Source organism: Pleurodeles waltl, chromosome 6 (genome assembly GCF_031143425.1).
Source record: "Pleurodeles waltl isolate 20211129_DDA chromosome 6, aPleWal1.hap1.20221129, whole genome shotgun sequence".
NCBI classification, from domain to species: Eukaryota; Metazoa; Chordata; class Amphibia; order Caudata; family Salamandridae; genus Pleurodeles; species Pleurodeles waltl.
In genome coordinates, this window is record NC_090445.1 from 659,444,130 (window position 1) to 659,457,459 (window position 13,330).

General features: G+C 46.2%; 1 protein-coding gene across 4 annotated transcripts in view; it reads left to right on the plus strand.

Moving 5' to 3' along the window:
- Positions 1 to 13,330, plus strand: part of KDM5B (lysine demethylase 5B) — a 768,574-nt gene that overhangs the window by 377,336 nt on the left and 377,908 nt on the right. For all 4 annotated transcript variants that reach the window (XM_069239028.1, XM_069239026.1, XM_069239029.1 and 1 more), the window contains one exon: positions 12,592 to 12,754. In XM_069239028.1, coding sequence (XP_069095129.1) covers positions 12,592 to 12,754 — 163 coding nt within the window. The remainder of the gene's footprint in view (positions 1 to 12,591; positions 12,755 to 13,330) is intronic.

Below are 13,330 nucleotides of genomic sequence, written 5' to 3' on the forward strand. Positions count from 1 at the left end.
CCGAGAGGTTTCGGCCCCGAAAAGGAAAAAAGTCACCTCGGAGCCGAAAAAACACGCAGACAAAGTTTCGACGCCGAAACAAACTGCAAGCGACCCAGCTTCAGGCTCTTATACAGAAGAGCACTCGCTAACCTCCCAAATGCAGAAGCATAGGTTTGAGGAAGAGCTACAAGCAACTGATGCGGACCATACGCAAAAGCGTATCTTCATTCAGCAGGGGACAGGAAAAATAAGCACCCTTCCCCCCATTAGGAGAAAGAGAAGGTTGGAGTTCCAGACGGAACAAGCACCACAACAAAAAGTGGTGAAAAGAGTTACACCACCACCCTCTCCTCCGCCCGTGATTAACGTTTCACCAGCACAAACGCCATCACACTCCCCAGCTCACACCACCATGAGCCAGGGTGACCAAGACCAGGACGCATGGGACCTATACGACGCCCCAGTGTCAGATAACAGCCCAGAGGCATACCCTACAAAACCATCTCCACCAGAAGACAGCACCGCGTACTCTCAGGTGGTGGCTAGAGCAGCACAATTTCACAACGTAAGCCTCCACTCAGAACAGGTCGAGGATGATTTCTTGTTCAACACACTCTCCTCCACCCACAGCTCCTACCAAAGCCTGCCTATGCTCCCTGGTATGCTCCGGCACGCAAAAGACATATTTAAGGACCCGGTCAAAAGTAGGGCAATCACACCAAGGGTGGAAAAAAAGTATAAGCCGCCTCCTACAGACCCGGCTTTCATCACAACACAGCTGCCACCAGACTCTGTTGTTGTAGGAGCAGCTAGGAAAAGGGCCAACTCTCACACATCTGGAGATGCACCACCCCCAGATAAAGAAAGCCGCAAGTTTGATGCAGCTGGTAAAAGAGTCGCAGCACAAGCTGCAAACCAGTGGCGCATCGCGAACTCCCAGGCACTACTTGCGCGCTATGACAGAGCCCACTGGGACGAGATGCAACATCTCATTGAACATCTGCCCAAAGACTTCCAAAATAGGGCAAAACAAGTGGTTGAGGAGGGACAAGCCATCTCCAACAACCAGATCCGCTCCTCCATGGACGCTGCAGATACAGCTGCACGGACAATTAATACATCTGTAACTATCAGAAGGCATGCATGGCTCCGAACGTCTGGATTTAAACCAGAGATTCAACAAGCAGTTCTCAATATGCCTTTTAATGAAAAAGAACTGTTCGGTCCAGAAGTGGACACAGCGATTGAGAAACTCAAAAAAGATACGGACACTGCCAAAGCCATGGGCGCACTCTACTCCCCGCAGAGCAGAGGGAATTACAGCTCATTCCGTAAAACGCCCTTTCGAGGGGGGTTTCGAGGTCAAAGCACACAAGCCAGCACCTCACAAGCCACACCGTCCAGTTACCAAGGACAGTATAGAGGAGGTTTTCGGGGACAATATAGAGGAGGGCAATTCCCTAGAAATAGAGGAAGATTCCAAAGCCCCAAAACCCCTACTACTAAACAGTGACTCACATGTCACTCACCCCCTCCACACAACACCAGTGGGGGGACGAATAGGTCATTATTACAGAGCATGGGAGAAAATCACTACAGACACTTGGGTTCTAGCAATTATCCAACATGGTTACTGCATAGAATTTCTACAGTTCCCTCCAAACATACCACCAAAAGCACAAAATTTAACAACACACCATTCCAATCTCCTAGAGATACAAGTGCAGGCACTATTGCAAAAGAATGCAATCGAATTAGTGCCAAACACACAAATAAACACAGGAGTTTACTCACTGTACTTTCTGATACCAAAGAAGGACAAAACACTGAGACCAATCCTAGACCTCAGAGTAGTCAACACTTTCATCAAATCAGACCACTTCCACATGGTCACACTACAAGAAGTATTGCCATTGCTAAAGCTGCACGACTACATGGCAACTTTAGACCTCAAGGATGCTTATTTCCATATACCAATTCACCCATCGCACAGGAAATACCTAAGGTTTGTATTCAAAGGAATACATTACCAATTCAAGGTACTGCCTTTCGGATTAACAACCGCACCAAGAGTCTTTACCAAATGTCTAGCGGTAGTCGCTGCACACATCAGAAGGCAGCAAATACATGTGTTCCCATATCTAGACGACTGGCTAATCAAGGGCCATTCGTTAATAGAGTGCTCAAATCACACAAATCATATCATACAAACCCTCTTCAAACTAGGGTTCACCGTCAATTTCACAAAATCCAAAATTCGGCCACGCAAGGTACAACAATACCTGGGAGCCATAATAGACACATCAAAAGGAGTAGCCACTCCAAGTCCACAAAGAATTCAAAATTTCAACACCATCATACAACGCATGTATCCAACACAAAAGATACAAGCAAAGATGGTATTACAACTCCTAGGCATGATGTCATCATGCATAGCCATTGTCCCAAACGCAAGACTGCACATGAGGCCCTTACAACAATGCCTAGCATCACAGTGGTCTCAAGCACAGGGTCACCTTCTAGATCTGGTGTTAATAGACCGCCAAACTTACCTCTCGCTTCTGTGGTGGAACAACATAAATTTAAACAAGGGGCGGCCTTTCCAAGACCCAGTGCCACAATACGTAATAACAACAGATGCTTCCATGACAGGGTGGGGAGCACACCTCGATCAACACAGCATACAAGGACAATGGAACGTACATCAAACAAAACTGCATATCAATCACCTAGAACTTCTTGCAGTTTTTCAAGCACTAAAAGCTTTCCAACCAATAATAGTTCACAAATACATTCTCGTCAAAACAGACAACATGACAACAATGTATTATCTAAACAAGCAGGGAGGGACGCACTCCACGCAGTTAAGCATGTTAGCACAAAAAATTTGGCATTGGGCAATTCACAACCAAATTCGCCTAATTGCACAGTTTATACCAGGGATACAAAATCAACTCGCAGACAATCTCTCTCGAGATCACCAACAGGTCCACGAATGGGAAATTCACCCCCAAATACTGAACACTTATTTCAAACTCTGGGGAACACCTCAGATAGACTTGTTTGCGACAAGGGAGAACGCAAAATGCCAAAACTTCGCATCCAGATACCCACACAAACAATCCCAAGGCAATGCCCTATGGATGAACTGGTCAGGGATATTTGCTTACGCTTTTCCTCCTCTCCCTCTCCTTCCTTACCTGGTAAACAAACTCACTCAAAGCAAACTCAAACTCATATTGATAGCACCAACTTGGGCAAGGCAACCCTGGTACACAACGCTGCTAGACCTATCAGTGGTACCCTGCATCAAATTGCCCAACAGGCCAGATCTGTTGACACAGCACAACCAAAGGATCAGACACCCAGATCCAGCATCGCTGAATCTAGCAATCTGGCTCCTGAAATCCTAGAATTCGGGCACTTACAACTTACCCAAGAATGTATGGAAGTCATAAAACAAGCAAGAAGGCCATCCACCAGGCACTGCTATGCAAGTAAATGGAAGAGGTTTGTTTGCTACTGCCATATTAATCAAATACAACCATTACACACAACTCCAGAACATGTAGTGGGTTACTTGCTTCACTTACAAAAATCTAACCTAGCTTTCTCTTCCATTAAGATTCACCTTGCAGCAATATCTGCATACCTGCAGACTACCTATTCAACTTCCCTATATAAAATACCAGTCATTAAAGCATTCATGGAGGGCCTTAGGAGAATTATACCACCAAGAACACTACCTGTTCCTTCATGGAACCTAAATGTTGTCCTAACTAGACTTATGGGTCCACCTTTTGAACCCATGCACTCCTGCGACATACAGTTCCTAACCTGGAAGGTGGCATTTCTCATCGCCATTACTTCCCTGAGAAGAGTAAGCGAGATTCAGGCGTTTACTATACAGGAACCTTTTATACAACTACACAAAAATAAAGTCGTCCTAAGGACCAATCCTAAATTTTTGCCAAAGGTTATTTCACCGTTCCATCTAAATCAAACAGTGGAACTTCCGGTGTTCTTTCCACAGCCAGATACCGTAGCTGAAAGGGCACTACATACATTAGATGTCAAAAGAGCATTAATGTATTACATTGACAGAACAAAGAACATCAGAAAGACTAAACAACTCTTTATTGCATTTCAAAAACCTCATGCAGGAAACCCAATTTCAAAACAAGGTATAGCCAGATGGATAGTTAAATGCATCCAAATCTGCTACCTTAAAGCTAAACGACAGCTGCCCATTACACCAAGGGCACACTCAACCAGAAAGAAAGGTGCTACCATGGCCTTTCTAGGAAACATCCCAATGCAAGAAATATGTAAGGCAGCCACATGGTCTACGCCTCACACATTCACCAAGCACTACTGTGTAGACGTGTTATCCGCACAACAAGCCACCGTAGGTCAAGCCGTATTAAGGACATTATTTCAGACTACTTCCACTCCTACAGGCTGATCCACCGCTTTTGGGGAAATAACTGCTTACTAGTCTATGCAGAACATGCGTATCTACAGCGACAGATGCCATCGAACTGAAAATGTCACTTACCCAGTGTACATCTGTTCGTGGCATCAGTCGCAGTAGATTCGCATGTGCCCACCCGCCTCCCCGGGAGCCTGTAGCAGTTTGGAAGTTACCTTCAATTATTTATATATGTATCATCTCAACCTTAAATAAGTGCATACTTAGTCACTCCATTGCATGGGCACTATTACTACAATTCAACTCCTACCTCACCCTCTGCGGGGAAAAACAATCGAGGATGGAGTCGACGCCCATGCGCAATGGAGACAAAAGGAGGAGTCACTCGGTCCCGTGACTCGAAAGACTTCTTCGAAGAAAAACAACTTGTAACACTCCGGCCCAACACCAGATGGCGAGCTATTGCAGAACATGCGAATCTACTGCGACTGATGCCACGAACAGATGTACACTGGGTAAGTGACATTTTCATTCTCCAGTATTGGAATCTTTCATAGATTCACACGCGACCCACCCACCTCCCCGGAGAAGCTCACTTCACCTCTTTCTTTCTAGTTGTACATATACTCAACATAATATACGCACTTGTGCGTGGAAAATCTGAGGTGCTAGAGCTTCTCTCAGGAGGTTCTGAAGGGTGCTGTCGCCTGATTGGTGGAGGATCAAGTTTGGTCCTTTTTCACAAAATGACTCTGATAGACTATCAAATTGAAGAGGCCTAGGGCCTTTTTCTCTTCAATATGTTTTAACATTACTTATGAAAATTATACCGGGACTCCCATCTCGACGACGGGGAATGATTCAAGCATGTGAATCTATGAAAGATTCCAATACTGGAGAACTACAGTTACAGGTAAGTAACTTATTTTCTTCCTGCAACTTAAGAAGAAGAGGACTGCTGAGCTGAAAACCCCCTGCAGAGAAGACGGAGACACCAACTGCTTTGGCCCCAGTCCTACCGGCCTGTCTCCCGCCTTCAGAAGAAAACTGCTCCAGCGACGCTTTCCCCAGGACCAGCGACCTCTGAATCCTCCGAGGACTGCCCTGCTTCCAAAAGACCAAGAAACTCCCGAGAACAGCGGCCCTGTTCAACAAAGACTGCAACTTTGTTTCCAGAGGAGCAGATTTAAAGACCCCTGCAAGAAGCGTGAGACTTGCAACACTGCACCCGGCGACCCCGACTCGACTGGTGAAGAAACACCACCTCAGGGAGGACCCTCCGGCGACTCCAAGACTGTGAGTAACCAAAGTTGTCCCCCCTGAGCCCCCACAGCGACGCCTGCAGAGGGAATCCCGAGGCTCCCCCTGACCGCGACTACCCGACTCTAAAATCCCGACGCCTGAAAAAGACCCTGCACCCGCAGCCCCCAGGACCTGAAGGATCGGAACTCAAGTGCAGGAGTGACCCCCAGGAGGCCCTCTCCCTTGCCCAGGTGGTGGCTACCCCGAGGAGCCCCCCCCTTGCCTGCCTGCACCGCTGAAGAGACCCCTTGGTCTCCCATTGATTCCTATTACAAACCTGACGCTTGTTTGCACACTGCACCCGGCCGCCCCCGCGCTGCTGAGGGTGTACTTTTTGTGTGGACTTGTGTCCCCCCCGGTGCCCTACAAAACCCCCCTGGTCTGCCCTTCGAAGACGCGGGTACTTACCTGCTGGCAGGGGCACCCCCTTGTCCATTGACGCCTATGTGTCTTGGGCACCTCTTTGAACTCTACACCTGACCGGCCCTGAGCTGCTGGTGTGGTGACTTTGGGGTGGCTCTGAACCCCCAACGGTGGGCTACTTTGGACCCCAATCTGAACCCTGTAGGTGGTTTAATTACCTGCAAGAACTAACATTACTTTACCTCCCCCAGGAACTGTGAAAATTGCACTGTCCACTTTTAAAATAGCTATATGTGTTTTATGTAAAAAGTATATATGCTATTGTGATTATTCAAAGTTCCTAAAGTACTTACCTGCAATACCTTTCAAATGAGATATTACATGTAGAATTTGAACCTGTGGTTCTTAAAATAAACTAAGAAAATATATTTTTCTATACAAAAACCTAATGGCTTGGAATTGTCTCCGAGTGTGTGTTCCTCATTTATTTCCTGTGTGTATGTACAACAAATGCTTAACACTACTCCTTTGATAAGCCCACTGCTCGACCACACTACCACAAAATAGAGCATTAGAATTATCTCTTTTTGCCACTATCTTACCTCTAAGGGGAACCCTTGGACTCTGTGCATACTATTCCTTACTTTGAAATAGTGCATACAGAGCCAACTTCCTACACCCTGGTACCAAGGGCCCTGATGCCAGGGAAGGTCTCTAAGGGCTGCAGCATATCTTATGCCACCCTGGGGACCCCCCACTCAGCACAGACACACTGCTTGCCAGCTTGTGTGTGCTAGTGAGGACAAAACGACTAAGTCGACATGGCACTCCCCTCAGGGTTCCATGCCAACCTCACACTGCCTACAGGTATAGATAAGTCACCCCTCTAGCAGGCCTTACAGCCCTAAGGCAGGGTGCACTATACCATAGGCAAGGGCATAAGTGCATGAGCACTATGCCCCTACAGTGTCTAAGTAAAACCTTAGACATTGTAAGTGCAGGGTAGCCATAAGAGTATATGGTCTAGGAGTCTGTCATGCACGAACTCCACAGCACCATAATGGCTACACTGAAAACTGTGAAGTTTGTTATCAAACTTCTCAGCACAATAAATGCACACTGATGCCAGTGTACATTTTATTGTAACATACACCCCAGAGGTGCCCCCTGAAACCTTAACCGACTACCCGTGTAGGCTGACTGGTTCTAGCAGCCTGCCACACACCAGGCATGTTGCTGGCCACATGGGGAGAGTGCCTTTGTCACTCTGTGGCTAGTAACAAAGCCTGTACTGGGTGGAGATGCTTATCACCTCCCAATGCAGGAACTGTAACACCTGGTGGTGAGCCTCAAAGGCTCTCACCCCCTTTGTTACTGCACCCCAGGGCACTCCAGCTAGTGGAGTTGCCCGCCCCCTCCGGCCACGGCCCCACTTTTGGCGGCAAGGACGGAGGAGATAATGAGAAAAGCAAGGAGGAGTCACTGGCCAGTCAGGACAGCCCCTAAGGCATCCTGAGCTGAGGAGACTCTGACTTTTAGAAATCCTCCATCTTGCACATGGAGGATTCCACCAATAGGGATAGGAATGTGCCCCCCTCCCTTCAGGGAGGAGGCACAAAGAGGGTGTAGCCACCCTCAGGGCTAGAAGCCATTGGCTACTAACCCCCCAGACCTAAACACACCCTTAAATTTAGTATTTAAGGGCTCCCCAGAACCCAGGAACTCAGATTCCTGCAACATAAGAAGAAGAGGACTGCTGAACTGAAAACCTGCAGAGATGATGGAGACACCAACTGCTTTGGCCCCAGCTCTGCCGGCCTGTCTCCCCACTTCTAAAGACACTGCTCCAGCGACACGTTCCCAGGGTCCAGCAACCTCTGAAGCCTCAGAGGACTACCCTGCATCTAGAAGGACCAAGAACTCCTGAGGACAGCGGCTCTGTTCACCAAAGACTGCAACTTTGCAACAAAGAAGCAACTTTGAAATAACACACGTTTCCCGCCGGAAGCGTGAGACTTTGCACTCTGCACCCGATGCCCCCGGCTCGACTTGTGGAGAACTAACTCCACAGGGAGGACTCCCCGGCAACTACGAGACTGTGAGTAGCCAGAGTTGACCCCCCTGAGCCCCCACAGCGACGCCTGCAGAGGGAATCCCGAGGCTCCCCCTGACCGCGATTGCCTGCTTCAAAGACCCGACACCTGGTAAAGGCACTGCATCCGCAGCCCCCAGGACCTGAAGGATCCGACCTCCAGTGCAGGAGCGATCCCCAAGTGGCCCTCTCCCTTGCCCAGGTGGTGGCTACCCCGAGGACCCTCCCCCTCTCCCCCCCCCCCCCCCCACCCCACCCCACCTCCAGCCTGCCTGCATCGCTGAAGAGACCCCTTGGTCTCCCTTTGATTTCTATTGCGAACCAGATGCTTGTTTGCACACTGCACCCGGCCGCCCCTGTGCCGCTGAGGGTGTACTTTTTGTGTGGACTTGTGTTCCCCCCCGGTGCCCTACAACACCCCCCTGGTCTGCCCTCCGAAGACGCGGGTACTTACCTGCTGGCAGACTGGAACCGGGGCACCCCCTTCTCCATTGAAGCCTATGCGTTTTGGGCACCACTTTGACCTCTGCACCTGACCGGCCCTGAGCTGCTGGTGTGGTAACTTTGGGGTTGCTCTGAACCCTCAACAGTGGGCTACCTTGGACCCAAACTTGAACCCCGTAGGTGGTTTACTTACCTGCAAAAACTAACAAACACTTACCTCCCCCAGGAACTGTTGAAAATTGCACTGTCTAGTTTTAAAATAGCTATGTGTCATTTATGTGTACACTGTAAATGCTATTTTGCTAATTCAAAGCTCCTACATGAAATACCTTCCATTTGAAGTATTACTTGTAAATCTTTAACCTGTAGTTCTTAAAATAAACTAAGAAAATATATTTTTCTATACAAAAACCTATTGGCCTAGAATTGTCTCGGAGTGTGTGTTCCTCATTTATTGCCTGTGTGTGTGTACAACAAATGCTTAACACTACTCCTCTGATAAGCCTACTGCTCGACCACACTACCACAAAATAGAGCATTGGAATTATCTCTTTTTGCCACTATCTTACCTCTAAGGGGAACCCTTTGTCTCTTTGCAATACTATTCCTTACTTTGAAATAGTGCATACAGAGCCAACTTCCTACAGATGTATCCAACCATACTTATGGACAGGGTTACTGTGGGGACACACCACAAATTCTTGCCAAAGCAGTGTCGCTCTTAGACATGAAACAGTCCATACACCTACTGGATTTCTTTCAGAAACCGCCTAACACAGCAGAAAGCACATTCTGATGTTTAAGGCGGATGGAATGTGTAGGGTAGGGATGTAATGTTTTACATTCATGAGATCCAAAATGTTAGGTATTCGTAGGTCATTCATTACTACGGGCACAACGGAGACCAAAAAGACAATTGCAAGATGGATTTTGCAGACTATAGAGTACTGCTGTCAAATTGGTAACATGACATTTGAAGCTAAACCAAGAGTACGTTTCACTATTAAAAATAAAAAATAAAAAAAAAGACCACGTATGTATTCAAGGCAAAGTTCATTACAGAATATCTGTAAAGTCGTCACTTTTTCTATACTTTCACAAGACACGATTATGTATATCTAGAATCATGCAGAGAAGTAGCAATTGGTCAACTAATACTAAGGCATTTTCACTTCATCCGTTTCCTCCTCCTCAAAGAAGGTGACCCTATTACGTAATCTAAATGCAGCTTTTGAATCTAGAAGAGATTTCACACTGCTAAAGAATCGAGTTATCTGTAATAATGGTATTACAGCTAGAAAATCTGTTATTGATTCACATGATCCTTCCACCAGCTCAATTAAGGCATATAATGGAGTACAGGGAAAAAAAACCTCAAGATTCTTGGCTTTTAAAGGGCCACTTACAGTCGATAACATACATGGGCTCTGACTCTGTTGATGGTCACCAACAGTAGGAAAACGTTTTGTGTATAAAGACTTCCAGACCTTAACCACTAGATGGTAGAGCATGCGAATCTAAAAGCGCTTAGAGTTGCAGAACTATTATTGCAAACATGGGTGCCTACAGTTATGTGGTCCACAAAACGCCCATGTTTCTCTGATACATCCCGTTTCCATTCAACCATCTACCACAGCTGAGTTGCTTGGTAAGCCTACCTTCATCTAGGCTTCGCTGTTATGCTTCTGGTCCACCTTACTTCCTTATCCGCCCATACATAGTTTTCTGTGGCATTCTATAGCTTCTTCAATATTGTACATGGAGCCGTCAGTGGGAGTATTTGAAAGGTGTAAAGAATTAATGTAAAATTGTCAGTAGCTCTTCTCACCCATGAGAGACCCCCATTTGTCACACAATTGGGTCTTTCTGTACTGTGTGCATAGATTGAGCTTAGTTAACCTGCACTTTTTTGGCTGCAGTGAGAGATGGGTGGGGTACTTGTATACCTAGATAGGTGACTGACCCAGATCTCATTTTTTAAGGGAATTATGCTTGTAACGTTGCACTATGTTCCTGTGGGACTGAGCTGTTAAGAATTTGGGACTTCTGCAGATTATTGCTGAATCCCGAACTCTCCTGGAAGGCTGCCAGTTTCCCACTCCAGATGGAGACAGAACATGCTGGACTTGGAGGCGTTAGCCGGACGTCATCTGCCATCTGCTCCATTAAAAGGGCCCATAGGTTAGGGCAGAGGTGAACATGTGTGCGTTCCTTCTCTGAAAAGTTAATGCTAATAACACGCTCCCATTGACCCTAACTGTAGGGAATACACCCCATTTGGGCTGTGTTTACTGAGCTGGGCAACGGTGCCCCTATCAAGGTGGTGGTGCATTGCTTCACATTTAAATTCAGTTTGAATTTCAATTTTGAATGTGATATGGACAGGTCATTGTGTGACACACAAGCGGAATTGCAAGGAATTGTCAATCCCTGGGTTCAGGATGATTGGAAGCATGTCTGAAAAGGCCCAGGCTTTCACAGCTCAGTTAAAAAAGAAAAGAAAGATAAAAGCGGTGTGAAGACGTCCACACCCAGTGCTTTGTTCAGTTTGAGTATATCTACACTGGAGATCACCTATTCCAGCTTGTTGGGCTGGTCCAATGCTTGTACTTGTGACGCAGTAAGATATGGTATTTTGCACCTTCTAAGTATGTGTGTAATTAAGTCAGTAAAATCTGAATGCTTTTGCTCTATCATCTGCCTCTCTCACCATGATTGCAGTCCGTCACGTTTTACCAACATTCTTACTCTAGACACCTGTCTTGTAGCTGACAGACCAATAGTTTGCCCTCCTTGCTCGGCCCGCCTTCGGTCTTCTCTTCTACGCATCCGCTTCCCTCCCTCCAAAAGAACTGCTGACAAGTACGGAGAAGGTCGTGCTCTTGCCCGTCTGTTTCCAGCACCTTTAACTGTCCCGAGTGCTGGCAGTTTGCACCAGATTTTGTTGTATGGATTGCTTCCAGTTGTTAGCTGAGTTTTCCTTGTCACTTTACAAGTACACTGTCTTTTTATTCATTTTCTTTAACAACGAGGCTGATTTTAAATATAAGAAAGTAGTTCACATAGCATGCAGAAGGCAGAAAATGTATAATCTGTTTCAAAAATTTGGTTTTCTAAATAGAGATGATTGTATGTGTTGTAAACCGTAGTGAATAATTCTGGGAGTGGTCAGGGCAAATAATTGCTTATAATTTCAATAGCGATTCTCCAGAAGGAAAACAAATGTTATAGGTAAGCTTCCTCTCCTAGCAACAGAGACAAATGCTTTCGCTGAGGTAGACAGTAGATGTTTATGTGCAGGCCTTCAGTGTCTAGATTGGAGATTGGTAGCCTCGCCAAAAGGCGTCCACAATATTGTCCAGCACGCAGACGTGGAGTCCATTGAACTCCACTGGGTAACGATCTAGGAACGTGACTCATGTGAAACAATTCTCACCCTTCCGTTTATCATGTATGTTTCGAACTTCAGGACAGCCAAGGTACATGATACTTTACCCAGGATGGTGACGTGCTCGAGAATTGTTAGGTCATCCCCTATAGGTTTATTTGAAAGGAATGAATCTCAACTAAGAACTCTATTGCTACCACTGTTAGCCCACATGTAATCTCGATGGAGGGAACAGTAGTAAGTAACAAAGTGTGCACTTTAGGTACACCCTTCGACATCACAGCTTAACTCTGATGTCTTTGTTGTAACAGGAATATCTTAGAAAAAAACACATAGGACCAGGCAGAAACTGTACAAGGCTAAGTCAAGGAAAGGCCTTTGTCCTACCAGCTGCTGCTGAGATCCTGCCAATATGTTTTCCTGAATAATGTGAAATAAAAATTACTTTCTGAAAACTGAATCTGAAAAGAACTTATTTCTGTGAGCAAATGTGTTGGCACATCTATAAATACACTTGCCAACTGTGTGGAGCAATGCATTTAACAGTGTACTTAAACCTTTTGTTTTATTTATTTGTTGTTTTTGCAGGGGAGAGCCAAAGACCTGGTATGGTGCCCCAGGATATGCCGCAGAACAGCTGGAAGAAGTCATGAAGAAGCTGGCTCCAGAGTTATTTATTGCACAGCCAGATCTCCTCCATCAGCTTGTCACTATTATGAACCCCAATACACTAATGGCTCATGGTGTGCCGGTATGGACTTGTGTTTATTTTTTCATAGAACCCATCAAAGCAGATTTATTTACTTTCATTGTTTAAAAGAAGACTTAGATATTCCAGATCCCTTTTTGTTCCAAGACTAGAAATATGCTGGTGTTTATTTCCAAGGTCTAAGTTGAACATGCACACACTTGCAGAACTAGGCCTTCTTTATTATGTTTATTGTGTTTTATGCCACCTGTAGGAAGGTACCCTCTTTTTGGGATGGTTAACCCCACTGTTTGCCTGCTGTCATTATGCTTAGACTGTTTTTACTGGGATCTGCTAACCAGGACCGCAGTGATTGTGCTCTCTCCCTCTAAATTTGGCTGCCTAGGACTTTGCACACCCCACAATTGCCATACTGGTGCCCCCTTGTTAAGTCCCTAGTATATGGTAATAAGGACCCAGGGCATTCGGGCACCAAGGGTTCCCCATGGGCTGCAGCATGTATTATGCCACCCATGGAAGCCCATGTAAAATGTCTGCAGGCATGGCATTGCAGCCTGCATGAATAGGTGCTTGCACCTTTTCACCACAGTTAACTGCACCAGGTCACTGTAAGTCACC